Genomic DNA, 14,129 nt, shown 5'->3' on the forward strand with positions numbered 1-14,129 from the left:
TTTAGCTTCATTTCCAATTCGGCGATCAAGTGTTTGTTAGCCTCCATAACATTCTTTTGCTCGTCCAGCTTTTGAATCCAAGGTTGCATGTGTGGTTGTTGTCTCCGTTGTTCGAGAATCTCGCTATATTTCTTGACGTTGGCATCTTGAAATTGTTTTCGTTGTAATCTCTTGGCAGTTTTATTTTCTAGTTTTTGCCATTCGTCGTTAACTTTGTCGCGAAGTAAAATGTTGATTGATTTTAGATGTTGGTAGTTTTCTGTGCGTAACTGGAGAAATTGTTTTGCCGCGTTGAAATTAGCTTCTTCGAAAGCGATTTCAGTTCTAAGGGTTTTCAATTCCTCAGTTAAATCTGCCCTTTGTTCTTGTAATATTTGGGAGTGTTTTGTGGCTGTTTCGTTTTCAATTTGCGCTCTATGTAAAGCAATAACCATTTTTTCTTCGAAATTAGACAGCTTTTCATCGAAATTGAAATTTTCGTTGCTGCGCTCCATTTGTAGATTTTTTGAATATGAAGAGACAGAGGCAGCGGGTAAAAGATTGAAATTAGGCTTAAGAATGAGCACTTTACCCGCCAAAATTTTACGTGGGCAAGGGGCTGGAAATATTATAAGAGTTGGGTTGAAACACAGCCGACTCGATCACGCTATGGCTTCACGCGCTATGGGCCATGGCACGCGCTAACCCATCCACGCTTTTCTTCGGTGTTTTTCGAATACGCTCGTCGCTCAAACTGAAACATGGATAAAGAATGCGCTTGAGCGTTGCCTACGTTAATCAAGGCCTGTGCGCGGCGCCGATTTTTATTTTTATTTTGGCAATTTAAGTTGCCAAATAACTGGTAGCGTTATATTACCTAGGCTATAGCTATTTTGCACAGATTACTATTTTCCTTGGGGAAAAAACACGGATACCATACAGGATTTAGTTTAAAATTTAAATTATTTGTTTTCTCAAATATCGCTAAAAATCTGTATCTTAGTTGTTCCGGTTGTGGGTTAGTTAATTCTTTTACCTAACAAGGGAGATGGTTTCGAGCACGCGTCGAGTCTTACACTTCTCAGGATATTAAAGGGGCTGTCCGAACCGTGGGGCAAACGACGGTCTTCCTCACAGAACTTAGATTTGCGGTTGGGTAAAAAACGAGGGGGGAGGGTCGAACAGCCCCTTTAACTTCTGATATTTGTTACTGAGTTTCAGTTTAAAATTAAATTGCTAATTAAAGCACTCCAAGTATTAATACTAGTGTGTATGACCATAATGAGTTAAAAATGAACATTTCTAATTTCAAAGAAAAATACAAGCATCTGCTGCATCATGAGCATATTGACGTCTTCTTCCCAGTGCCAAGCAGAGGGTACGGAGTCGACGCCATTCAGTGTCAGTGATAAAGGAGGGCTTCTCATATCACACAACGCGAGCAAGTTTCAACGAAGTTTACTTTTTGTTTTTATATCTATATACTTTTGTTTATAATTCATAAATGTACCATAGAATAAATAAATTGTTCGTCGATTTAATGAATCTCATTTTTATTCCTTTTCTTGTCAATTAAGTTACAGGCATATATAGGATTTTAAAATGGATTAATTAGATAAAAATGGATTCTGAATATGGGTTAAATAGAGGTTCCCGGTAATCACTTTAGCACTGTTAAAGGCAGCGCGTCGAGGGGCTATTCACTAATGAAAATTTTCTTTTATCGCTGATTTTTATTTATGCTTTAAAAAAGGATAGGGATTCATTGGTGATTTAAAATGGATAGGGATTAATGGTTGCGTCTGGATTAGGAGTAATCATCGAGGGGCTACTCACTAAAAACTTATTAGCGATTTTAAACGGCATTGGGATTGTGGGTAACTTAGGGGCTACGTGTTGTTATTATTTTACTAGCTATGAACGGATAATTAAGAATTCACACACTTGACGCTAGGGGAGCTTCGAACGTAGTTACGTATTTACTGACATCTAAAACATGATAAAATTCTGCTAGACATTCGTGTTGACAAAATATAGTTCATAAATTGCCGCTAGGGGCGCTGTATACGTAGTTACGTATTTACTGACATCTAAAACATGATAAAATTCTGCTAGACATTCGTGTTGACAAAATATAGTTCATAAATTGCCGCTAGGGGCGCTGTATACGTAGTTACGTATTTACTGACATCTAAAACATGAATAAATTTTGCCACTAGGGGCGCTGTAAACGTAGTTACGTATTTACTGACATCTAATACATGAAGAAATTTGCCACTAGGGGCGCTGTCTATAATATTATATAGGCCTAACGGTGTGTTCTCTTATTTGAATTAGGGCCCACGTCACACTTCGAAGCGCCCCCAACGACGGAATTTACTATAAAACTCGGACGCCAGTTGTCCAGGTTTCTTTTCTCTCTGCGCCGGCGACCAGTCAACATCGTTCTTGATCAGCTCCTCGTAATCCTGACTTTCGAAGGCAGTATTGGATGGAAAGCCACGTTTTACGCCGATGTTGGGACGTGACTCTAAGCTCTCCGCCATTGAATATCCATTAGAACGTTGAAATCAACGCGAAAGGTTAAGCCTAGTACGGTATGTGTGAAAGTCTTTTCAATAATCGAAAGCCATCCAGCTAGCATTTTATTATTTTATTTAATCCTAGAGTTTAAATTATTTAGGTAGAGTTAATTGTTAGTTAATTATGTTTATTTATTGAAAATTAACTACAATATGAAGAAATTTCCAGACACGAGGTCAGTTAGACAAGGCTTAATTTAGAACATCTAATATCAAGTACTTGGGCTCATGTTAGGGGAAATTCCTTATCTATTTTAAATTATAAACCTCGACTGTTTGCAAATTAGGTCTCATTTAACGGCGCGAAACTATATTACCTAAAATGAGTAACGTATGGTTTAACGGGGCCAGATTAGGTTGCACGAGGCTAGGCTAAACCTTTTATAAAAATTTATTCGGGCCTGGCACTAATCTCTAAGTTTTTACTTTATGCCGTCGTTTTAATTTAAATTAACGAGGGTATTTAAGAATTATTACGCGTAAATTATAGATTTGAGATTCTAAAATTTCATTCGTGGCAGTATTTTATTATTTTAGATAATGAACTACGGTCTATTTAATAAATTAAATGGTTTAAATTAATTAGGGTTACTGTTAATAAGTTATCATTAACTATGGAGATTAAGTCAATTTAATAATTTTAAAATGAGCCACGAACGCGAAGTTAAGGCTTGAGATTTTTAATTTATATTTACGGGAATATTTTACGTAGTTTTTTTCTTAAGTTATTTTAATCTATGGTATTGTTTCCGTGAGTTATTATTTTGTTAGGACTTTAAGTAGCCCTTTAATTCTGATTTGGCTTAATATTTAGTGTGATTTTTAAATTTTGTTTTTGGGAATATTTTACAAAGTTTTTCTTCAATAATTTACGGAAACAAAACCATAGATTAAAATTATTTTTTTTGTTAAGACCCCTCTACTTCTTATTAATATTTGTTATTAATATATTTTCATTTTTAGACGCGATGACGTTCTTGGATATTCTGTTGCTGGTCATTCGGAGAAGTCTTCAAGCAGATGATTTCGACCTTTGTTAGAGACGCTCATTCCAGATGACATCTTCCTTGGATTTGCGATACAAGATGTTTTCAACCTGTGGTGGCCTTGCAATCATTCTCTACAAAGATGCGATGAACATCACCGAATCTAGAAAATTCAAATTTTTATTAGAATTATATTTGCAACTACTTAATTTCTTTTTACACGTTCAAACTTCAATTTACGGGACACTTTAAATTATTTTTTGTTGAAAATTTTTGTAAACACCTTATTTTTTTACTTTTTGTTCAATAAATTATGCCTTAAACCACTTTTTTTATGTTTTCTTAAAAATCGTTTGATTAAGAGGGATGGTTTGAATTTTTTAGCTCTAAACAGATAGCCTATTTTTTGAGAACCCTCTTTTAGGCTTTTTTAGCTTATATATCAAAAAATAAAACGATCAAATTGTTTTGGAAAAAAATGTAGCTAAAACAAGCTTAAATTGTTTAAAAAGGTAGAAAAAGCCTAAAAAGGGGTCCAAAAATACTACCCTAAGTCCAGACCCTAAAAAATTCAAGCCATCCCCCATATCGAAACTTTTTTACGAAAACAATGAACGTGAGGCAAGAAAAAATTTTTTTATTGAGAAAAAAACAATTGAGGAGTTTACAAAAATTTTCTACAAAAAAATATTTAAAGCGTTCCATAACTTAAAATTTGACCGCGTAAAATTGAATGGGGTAGGCTAGTTACCGATTAAATTTAAGAATAAAATTAATTTAATTGGCGGAAAAACTTCACGGTCCAATCAGTTTGAAGGTCTCGTGTTTCGCAAATCCATGAAAGATGTCATCTGGATTGAGGATGAACTTCCAAGTTTACTTGAAAACGTCTCTGAATGACCAGCAACAGCTTTCCAAGAAAAATCATTCGCGTCTAAAAATTAAAACAAATTAATTACAAATATTAAGGCAATGCTAAAATAAGTGCTACTTTAAGCCTAACAAAATAATAATTTACCGAAATAATATATTTAAATAATTAGCGAAATACTGGCGATATATTGCTAAGAAAGTGTATTTAATAATCTAAACTAAATTTCTTAAGCCTTGTTCAAATGTCTTACCCTCGTGGTCGTGGTTTATTTAGTTTTAAATCAAAGTTATTATTTAATAGACTGAATTTACGTAAATAATAATAAGTAACTGCCTGTTTCATTAAAACTACTTAATTTATTAAAACAAAAAGCTATTTAAAAAGGCTTACATTTGCTGCGCATTAACAAGTTTGTTCATTCCAACATGGTCTTGCTAAATCGATTCCAAAAGAACATTCAATGGCGGAAAAGAGCTCTCGATTCTAGATTTATTCCTTGACGGCGAAAAGAAAAATGGCTGATCGTCGGCGAAAGGCCTGATTTCCAAGAGCTGAGCAGGAAACGATCTTGACTCCACGATGCCAATCAAAGAAAGAAATTTCGGCCGGTTACTCCAGAACAAAGATCTCTCCCGCAAGATTTACACCCTCAAGGCGTTAAAAGCAGACGACACTAATTGGTGTAAATTCAACCAAGGAACAGTACCGTTTTTCCATTGGCCTATTCCATGGAGTAATTTTCTTGGAGCGAAAATTAAAGTTTCCTTAAAATTCCATAAAATTTGTCTGTTTTCTGCAATATTAGCAGACTGCGGGAAACAAACAAATTTTATGGAATTTTAGGGAAACTTTAATTTTCGTTCCAATAAAATTACTCCATGGAAAAGGACAATGGAAGGTATGGAGCAATAATTTAGGAGACACCAAATTTTAGGGAAACTTTCATTTTCGCTCCAAAAAAATTACTCCATGGAAATGGCCAATGGAAGGTATGGAGCAATATTGTAGGAGACACCAAATTTTATGGAATTTTTAAGAAAGTTTCCTTCTCGCTCCAAGAATATTACTCCATGGAATAGGCCAACGGAAAAACGGTATTACTCCAATTAGTGTCGTCTGCATTTAACGTCTTGAGGGCGTAAATCTTGCGGGAGAAAACTTGGTTCTTGAGTAACCGGCCGAAATTTCTTTCTTTGATTGGCATCGTGGAGTCAAGATCGTTTCCTGCTGAGCTCTTGGAAATCAGGCCTTTCGCCGACGATCAGCCATTTTTCTTTTCGCCGTCAAGGAATAAATCTAGAATCGAGAGCTCTTTTCCGCCATTGAATGTTCTTTTGGAATCGATTTAGCAAGGCCATGTTGGAATGAACAAACTTGTTAATGCGCAGCAAATGTAAGCCTTTTTAAATAGCTTTTTGTTTTAATAAATTAAGTAGTTTTAATGAAACAGGCAGTTAATTATTATTATTTACGTAAATTCAGTCTATTAAATAATAACTTTGATTTAAAATTAAATAAACCACGAGGGTAAGCTTAAGAAATTTAGTTTAGATTATTAAATACATTTTCTTAGCAATATATCGCCAGTATTTCGCTAATTATTTAAATATATTATTTCGGTAAATTATTATTTTGTTAGGCTTAAAGTAGCACTTATTTTAGCATTGCCTTAATATTTGTAATTAATTTATTTTAATTTTTAGACGCGAATGATTTTTCTTGGAAAGCTGTTGCTGGTCATTCAGAGACGTTTTCAAGTAAACTTGGAAGTTCATCCTATATCCAGATGACATCTTTCATGGATTTGCGAAACACGAGACCTTCAAACTGATTGGACCGTGAAGTTTTTCCGCCAATTAAATTAATTTTATTCTTAAATTTAATCGGTAACTAACCTACCCCATTCAATTTTACGCGGTCAAATTTTAAGTTATGGAACGCTTTAAATATTTTTTTGTAGAAAATTTTTGTAAACTCCTCAATTGTTTTTTTCTCAATAAAAAATTTTTTTCTTGCCTCACGTTCATTGTTTTCTTAAAAAAGTTTCGATATGGGGGATGGCTTGAATTTTTTAGGGTCTGGACTTAGGGTAGTATTTTTGGACCCCTTTTTAGGCTTTTTTTACCTTTTTAAACAATTTAAGCTTGTTTTAGCTTAATTTTTTTCCAAAACAATTTGATCGTTTTATTTTTTGATATATAAGCTAAAAAAGCCTAAAAGAGGGTTCTCAAAAAATAGGCTATCTGTTTAGAGCTAAAAAATTCAAACCTTCCCTCTCAATCAAACAATTTTTAAGAAAACAAAAAAAAGTGGTTTAAGGCATAATTTATTGAACAAAAAGTAAAAAATAGGGTGTTTACAAAAATTTTCAACAAAAAATAATTTAAAGTGTCCCGTAAATTGAAGTTTGAACGTGTAAAAAGAAATTAAGTAGTTGCAAATATAATTCTAATAAAAATTTGAATTTTCTAGATTCGGTGATGTTCATCGCATCTTTGTAGAGAATGATTGCAAGGCCACCACAGGTTGAAAACATCTTGTATCGCAAATCCAAGGAAGATGTCATCTGGAATGAGCGTCTCTAACAAAGGTCGAAATCATCTGCTTGAAGACTTCTCCGAATGACCAGCAACAGAATATCCGAGAACGTCATCGCGTCTAAAAATGAAAATATATTAATAACAAATATTAATAAGAAGGAGAGGGGTCCTAACAAAAAAAATAATTTTAATCTATGGTTTTGTTTCCGTAAATTATTGAAGAAAAACTTTGTAAAATATTCCCAAAAACAAAATTTAAAAATCACACTAAATATTAAGCCAAATCAGAATTAAAGGGCTACTTTAAAGTCCTAGCAAAACAATAATTTAAGGAAAAAAAACCAAGTAAAATATTCCCATAAATAGAATGTAAGAATTGCTATAAATATTAAGCAATTTCCATATCAGAATTAAACGGCTACTTAAAGTCCTAACAAAATAATAACTCACGGAAACAATACCATAGATTAAAATAACTTAAGAAAAAAACTACGTAAAATATTCCCGTAAATATAAATTTAAAATCTCAAGCCTTAACTTCGCGTTCGTGGCTCATTTTAAAATTATTAAATTGACTTAATCTCCATAGTTAATGATAACTTATTAACAGTAACCCTAATTAATTTAAACCATTTAATTTATTAAATTGACCGTAGTTCATTATCTAAAATAATAAAATACTGCCACGAATGAAATTTTAGAATCTCAAATCTATAATTTACGCGTAATAATTCTTAAATACCCTCGTTAATTTAAATTAAAACGACGGCATAAAGTAAAAACTTAGAGATTAGTGCCAGGCCCGAATAAATTTTTATAAAAGGTTTAGCCTAGCCTCGTGCAACCTAATCTGGCCCCGTTAAACCATACGTTACTCATTTTAGGTAATATAGTTTCGCGCCGTTAAATGAGACCTAATTTGCAAACAGTCGAGGTTTATAATTTAAAATAGATAAGGAATTTCCCCTAACATGAGCCCAAGTACTTGATATTAGATGTTCTAAATTAAGCCTTGTCTAACTGACCTCGTGTCTGGAAATTTCTTCATATTGTAGTTAATTTTCAATAAATAAACATAATTAACTAACAATTAACTCTACCTAAATAATTTAAACTCTAGGATTAAATAAAATAATAAAATGCTAGCTGGATGGCTTTCGATTATTGAAAAGACTTTCACACATACCGTACTAGGCTTAACCTTTCGCGTTGATTTCAACGTTCTAATGGACATTCAATGGCGGAGAGCTTAGAGTCACGTCCCAACATCGGCGTAAAACGTGGCTTTCCATCCAATACTGCCTTCGAAAGTCAGGATTACGAGGAGCTGATCAAGAACGATGTTGACTGGTCGCCGGCGCAGAGAGAAAAGAAACCTGGACAACTGGCGTCCGAGTTTTATAGTAAATTCCGTCGTTGGGGGCGCTTCGAAGCGTGACGTGGGCGCTAATTCAAATAAGAGAACACACCGTTAGGCCTATATAATATTATAGACAGCGCCCCTAGTGGCAAATTTCTTCATGTATTAGATGTCAGTAAATACGTAACTACGTTTACAGCGCCCCTAGTGGCAAAATTTATTCATGTTTTAGATGTCAGTAAATACGTAACTACGTATACAGCGCCCCTAGCGGCAATTTATGAACTATATTTTGTCAACACGAATGTCTAGCAGAATTTTATCATGTTTTAGATGTCAGTAAATACGTAACTACGTATACAGCGCCCCTAGCGGCAATTTATGAACTATATTTTGTCAACACGAATGTCTAGCAGAATTTTATCATGTTTTAGATGTCAGTAAATACGTAACTACGTATACAGCGCCCCTAGCGGCAATTTATGAACTATATTTTGTCAACACGAATGTCTAGCAGAATTTTATCATGTTTTAGATGTCAGTAAATACGTAACTACGTTCGAAGCTCCCCTAGCGTCAAGTGTGTGAATTCTTAATTATCCGTTCATAGCTAGTAAAATAATAACAACACGTAGCCCCTAAGTTACCCACAATCCCAATGCCGTTTAAAATCGCTAATAAATTTTTAGTGAGTAGCCCCTCGATGATTACTCCTAATCCAGACGCAACCATTAATCCCCATCCATTTTAAATCACCAATGAATCCCTATCCTTTTTTAAAGCATAAATAAAAATCAGCGATAAAAGAAAATTTTCATTAGTGAATAGCCCCTCGACGCGCTGCCTTTAACAGTGCTAAAGTGATTACCGGGAACCTCTATTTAACCCATATTCAGAATCCATTTTTATCTAATTAATCCATTTTAAAATCCTATATATGCCTGTAACTTAATTGACAAGAAAAGGAATAAAAATGAGATTCATTAAATCGACGAACAATTTATTTATTCTATGGTACATTTATGAATTATAAACAAAAGTATATAGATATAAAAACAAAAAGTAAACTTCGTTGAAACTTGCTCGCGTTGTGTGATATGAGAAGCCCTCCTTTATCACTGATTCTTGAATGGCGTCGACTCCGTCCCCTGGGATGAAGACGTCAATAGGCTCATGATGTAGCAGATGCTTGTATTTTTCTTTGAAAATAGAAAAGTTCATTTTTAACTCATTATGGTCATAAACACTAGTATTAATACTTGGAATGGTTTAATTAGCAATTTAATTTTAAACTGAAACTCAGTAACAAATATCAGAAGTTAAAGGGGCTGTTCGACCCTCCCCCCTCCTTCTTTTTTACCCAACCGCAAAGCTAAGTTCTGTGAGGAAGACCGTCGTTTGCCCCACGGTTCGGACAGCCCATTTAATATCCTGAGAAGTGTAAGACTCGACGCGTGCACGAAACCAGCTCCCTTGAGAACGGGGAGATCAATTCTGTCTCTGAACATTCTCTGAATTTAAACGGGTTCTTGGTGAAGGAATAATAATTAATATAATAACATACAGGGTGATCAGAGATGATTCAAAGTTCCTTCAGCTGCCATTTGGTCCAAGTTTTTGGTCACTATGTTTGGTTCCTCGAAAACTCCAAGACCACCCCAACCCATCTCTGAAGAGTTTATAATACTGAAAATATCCGTTTTGTCGTAAGTTACGTAACGACAAAATAAGTATCACGCTTAATGTGAAAACGTTCGTGGTAGCGGAAACTTTCCCATCAAATCAAACCCTTTATCTTTAACGTGGGAAAATAGCAAAGGTAAATATCATATTTGTTATTGTTACGATACAAAAATGGGTGGTATTTTAACAAATATTTTGACTCACGTCGTCCATAAGCGTAATAATAACATTTGGTAGGGTTTCGTCTCCATACCTTTAACTGTTGTAAAATTATTATTTAAATTTTTTTACTTCTGTTATAATTATAAGTGTAACACGAACGGAAAACGTGAGTGAGTACCCCCAAGATGCGCATCCTTTAACAGTGGTAAAACGATATACCAGAAAACACCCATTAAAATAAGTACTGAAGATCAGAGTGAATAGCCCCTCGATGTCCTAACAAAAAATTATGACCCTTAATCTTTTACTTGATAAAAACAATTGAAACCATATCGACCCTTTCCAAAAGTTAAGAAAATCCGCTAAACGAAGATGTGTTTTCTCTCATTTTGTCTGTTAGTACCGAGTTAGTACGCTCTACTTCCCTCGAGGTCATTGCTTTCGAACAGTATGGAGACGGAACCCTACTTAATGTTATTATTATTCGAAACAATAACAAATACGATATTTCCCTTTGCTATTTTCCCACGTTAAAAAAGGGTTTGTTATAATGGGAAAATTTCCGCTATCAGGGACCGCTTCCATGAACGTTTTCACATTTTAATAAGTGTCATACTTATTCTGTCGTTACGTAACTTACGACAACACGGATATTTTCAGTATTATCAGAAGTATATAATACTTCTCTTCGAGAGAAGTGTACCACAAAGCGGGGTAAGTGTAACCTCATTCTTCCTAACATCGGAACATTTAGAGCAAGGTTACTAAACCGAATCACATACGCGATAAATAGTTCCCTCATCATTACTCTATTAGCGCGTTTAAATATTTGGCAAGACGCGCTCGTGCATTTCTGTCCCACGTCAAGACGAGGTTTGTGGGATGATTGCTGGGGATTTAGTGCCAAACAACGATAGAATTCACCTTACGGTGCGATGCCCATTTGAAGTTTGATGAGCGGGAAAGCAAACTTAAAGGGGGAGCCTGGGAAGAATGACGTTACATAACTAAAGTATTAAGAGGATACAGAGTGTCATCCTTCTTCTATTATCCCCTTCTGGTATTATGCACTCTTCAAAGATGGGTCCATCATGGATATTTCGGGGAACCAAACAGAGAGACCAAAAACTTGGACCAAATGGCAGCTGAAGGAACCTTGTTAACAGACTTCGAATCCTCGCTGCTCACCCTGTATGTTATCATATTAATTATTATTCCTTCACCAAGAACCCGTTTAAATTCTGAGAATGTTCAGAGACAGAATTGACCTCCCCGTTCTCAGGTTAAAGCTTTGTTTTCATCAGCGCGTCAAATAGAGTAATGGCAGTACTACGTATGCAAAACGTCACACCCTTCTATCTCTTAGCTCAGTGTCATCCCCCTACTGGGCGCCTACAGTAGTCCCTCTTACAAGAGCGCGACCAGAGGGAGGGATACACAGTCTACATCCCCTCTCCACCACCACTAGTCTATTTAACGCGCTTGCTATACTGTTTAAGTCGTTTATGGACAATTCAACCTTGAAGTAGAGAGGAATGGGATGGTAATCGCCTACTGAAGGTGCGGCAGGTCGCCTATCAACATTTCTCTCCACCTTACCTCATTTCTCCCTGATTCAACTTCTAAATTTGGCGCTTTTTGACGCACGTTCGCATTTACGCGTCTTTTTTCTCGCGCCAATGAAAACTAAGCTTAACGGCTCCATTGCTACACCTATAAGTATTCTCGCGAAATCTCTATTTCTTAAAGCTAGAGAGACTTTACTGACTGGATATTAGAAATGGATTCTATACTGACAACGCACGCTCGCAATGGTATATACTCAGGGTAAACACTCAAAGTAACTTAATCCGAAGTTATCACATCATTTATGATATACAAAAACTGACGTCATAGGGGGAATATCAGAAGATGAAATTATAATTCCAGAGTTATTATCCGAAAAACTATATCGGAACCATATAACTAGGAAATGGTGTTGAAAGTTAATAATTAAGTCAGTTTAAATATAGTATTTCTAAATGAAAACGACCACTCATTATTTACCATTGAAGCGTGGTTTTCACGAGTTCTTCGAGTCCCCTTACACGGGTCCTTATAACGAAAATGACACGTCCAATATCCCGTTTACAGAAATAATAAAATGACAGGCTGGCAAGCCATAGATAAAAATTTTCCCGTCCAAATTTAAACTTAATATTAACGTCGTATTTGTTTATTTTTCTAGATAATACGTAGATGAATTTATGACAGGAAATATGACTCAAATGTTGAAGGACGTAATCAAAATCAAATTTCAACTTTAGCTAATTTTGATTGTTCACTCTAGTTTAATGAGTCCACGCTTTACTCGCGAACTCATGGAGGCATTAAACTTCCTCAAAGCTATAAACATCCCTTAAGCGTAACTTTACAATTACTTACTTGATAATTAGGACGCGGTAAGATTCATAAAAGAACAAGCTCCCAATTGGACTCTCTTTTTTCAGTATTGAACACAGTCCAACCTTAAGGTGCTCTTTGGCAAAATCCGGAAAGGATTTTCACTGGATAAAGTCATCCATTCTGAATAGCTTTTAGTAAGTCTCTTGCATTACGAAGTATAGGTAGCGTCGTCATACTTATGGAACATATCTTATAAACTTATAATTTATGTAATAAAATATAGGTTCTTTGCCTTGACGAAGAAAATAGCATAAAACACAATAAAACCGTATAAAAACGCAATAAAACAGCTCAAAAACACAATACAGCAGCGTTAAAACTCAATGAGGCACAATAAAACAGCATGAAAACACAATAAAACAGCATAAAAACGCAATGAAACAGCATAAAAACGCAATAAAACAGCATAAAAACGCAATAAAACAGCATAAAAACGCAATAAAACCGCATAAAAACAATAAAACAGCATAATGAAATAATGTTTTGATAAATTTGTATATGTTGCGTCTTAGAAATATATAACTGCAAATGTAGCTCCATTGAGTAACGTATACTTTTTGTTTTAATCTATGAACTTTTGATAGTGTCTACATGGATAAAGAATACGGTGTGGATATTTTGGTTTTCGTTGTTTTGAGCATGAAGTTGCCAAAGGATAGAAATCCATGTTTATCTCATTAATTAGTTTAATTACAATTATGTTCGAAATCGGTTTTATCTTAGGAGACCTTGATAATTAAAATGAAAGCGTTTAAAGTGGAAAAATTAACTTATAGTGTGTTACCACGAACTTTGTAGTGACGTCACATGCTCTTATCTCTTACCTTATTTTCAGGCGACCTATTGGCAGTCGCGAGACGTTGTCAGCTTGGGCAATACAAATTCGGGACCCAATATTGACGTCACAGTTTAGCTTCGTGGTAGCACACTATTGAGGGTGCCTAAGGATGGGAAATTTTTAAAAAGGCGTTGAATAGTTATTCTAGATGTTGAATAGGGCTTCTACATCATAATTAGCGGTTCTGAATCGGTTATTTGAATTAATTTACTATTAATTAGCTAAAAAAACGCCTAACACCATCGTACTTAAGACAAATTAGCGACAGAAGGCGCTGATCCTGCGTAGCGGGCGTTTCAAAAAATTCTGTACTTGACAACTTTACGTTTGTTCAAAAATAAATTCGAAAGTAAAAGGGAATGTTTTGATTAATACTACTTGTTTATATTCAATTAGCTAAAACAGTTACTCCGGTATGATTTAAAACTAGGCCTAAACCTGGGCGTAAGCTGATTAAAGTATGGAATTGTGAGCGGAGTATGTAAAATGTTCAATTTTGAAGAATTAGTTGTTTCCAGTGGTAAAAAGGTTTAATTGGTAAAATATAAATCATTTATAATTACGATTAATTGTATTTTACTTACCGTTGGTCTCCTTGGTGAAAACGTCTATGAGGAAACTACCGCCGTTTCACCCAATGAGATAGAATATATATATTAAACCTAGAGTTACAATTCAAA

General features: G+C 34.8%; 1 protein-coding gene and 3 long non-coding RNA genes across 5 annotated transcripts in view; 3 read left to right on the plus strand and 1 right to left on the minus strand.

Annotated features, from left to right (window-relative positions):
- Positions 1 to 1,520, plus strand: part of Pi3K21B (phosphatidylinositol 3-kinase regulatory subunit alpha) — a 51,828-nt gene extending 50,308 nt beyond the window's left edge. Inside the window, exon 20 of the mRNA XM_089851852.1 lies at positions 1,294 to 1,520. Within this exon, the coding sequence (XP_089707978.1) occupies positions 1,294 to 1,321 (28 nt within the window). The 3' untranslated portion in view covers positions 1,322 to 1,520. The remainder of the gene's footprint in view (positions 1 to 1,293) is intronic.
- A 1,099-nt stretch (positions 1,521 to 2,619) lies between these two features.
- On the minus strand, positions 2,620 to 4,409 carry LOC149625093 (uncharacterized). Its single transcript, XR_016374521.1, has 2 exons — positions 4,299 to 4,409; positions 2,620 to 3,710 (listed from the first exon to the last, which is right to left on the minus strand). It is a non-coding gene; the product is annotated as an uncharacterized LOC149625093 (long non-coding RNA).
- Positions 4,410 to 6,184: 1,775 nt separating this feature from the next.
- On the plus strand, positions 6,185 to 8,104 carry LOC149625094 (uncharacterized). Its single transcript, XR_016374522.1, has 2 exons — positions 6,185 to 6,307; positions 6,894 to 8,104. It is a non-coding gene; the product is annotated as an uncharacterized LOC149625094 (long non-coding RNA).
- A 2,569-nt stretch (positions 8,105 to 10,673) lies between these two features.
- Positions 10,674 to 13,799, plus strand: LOC149625095 (uncharacterized). 2 transcript variants are annotated; one of them, XR_016374524.1, is made up of 3 exons: positions 10,674 to 11,357; positions 12,394 to 12,745; positions 12,835 to 13,799. It is a non-coding gene; the product is annotated as an uncharacterized LOC149625095 (long non-coding RNA). The 2 variants fall into 2 exon arrangements; XR_016374523.1 differs by having other exon boundaries at positions 10,674 to 12,570; positions 12,656 to 12,745; positions 12,835 to 13,798.
- The last annotated feature ends 330 nt before the right edge of the window (positions 13,800 to 14,129 follow it).

Source organism: Phalangium opilio, unplaced genomic scaffold (genome assembly GCF_054372755.1).
Source record: "Phalangium opilio isolate 3A_F unplaced genomic scaffold, DU_Popi_V2 ptg000105l_1, whole genome shotgun sequence".
Lineage (NCBI taxonomy): Eukaryota > Metazoa > Arthropoda > Arachnida > Opiliones > Phalangiidae > Phalangium > Phalangium opilio.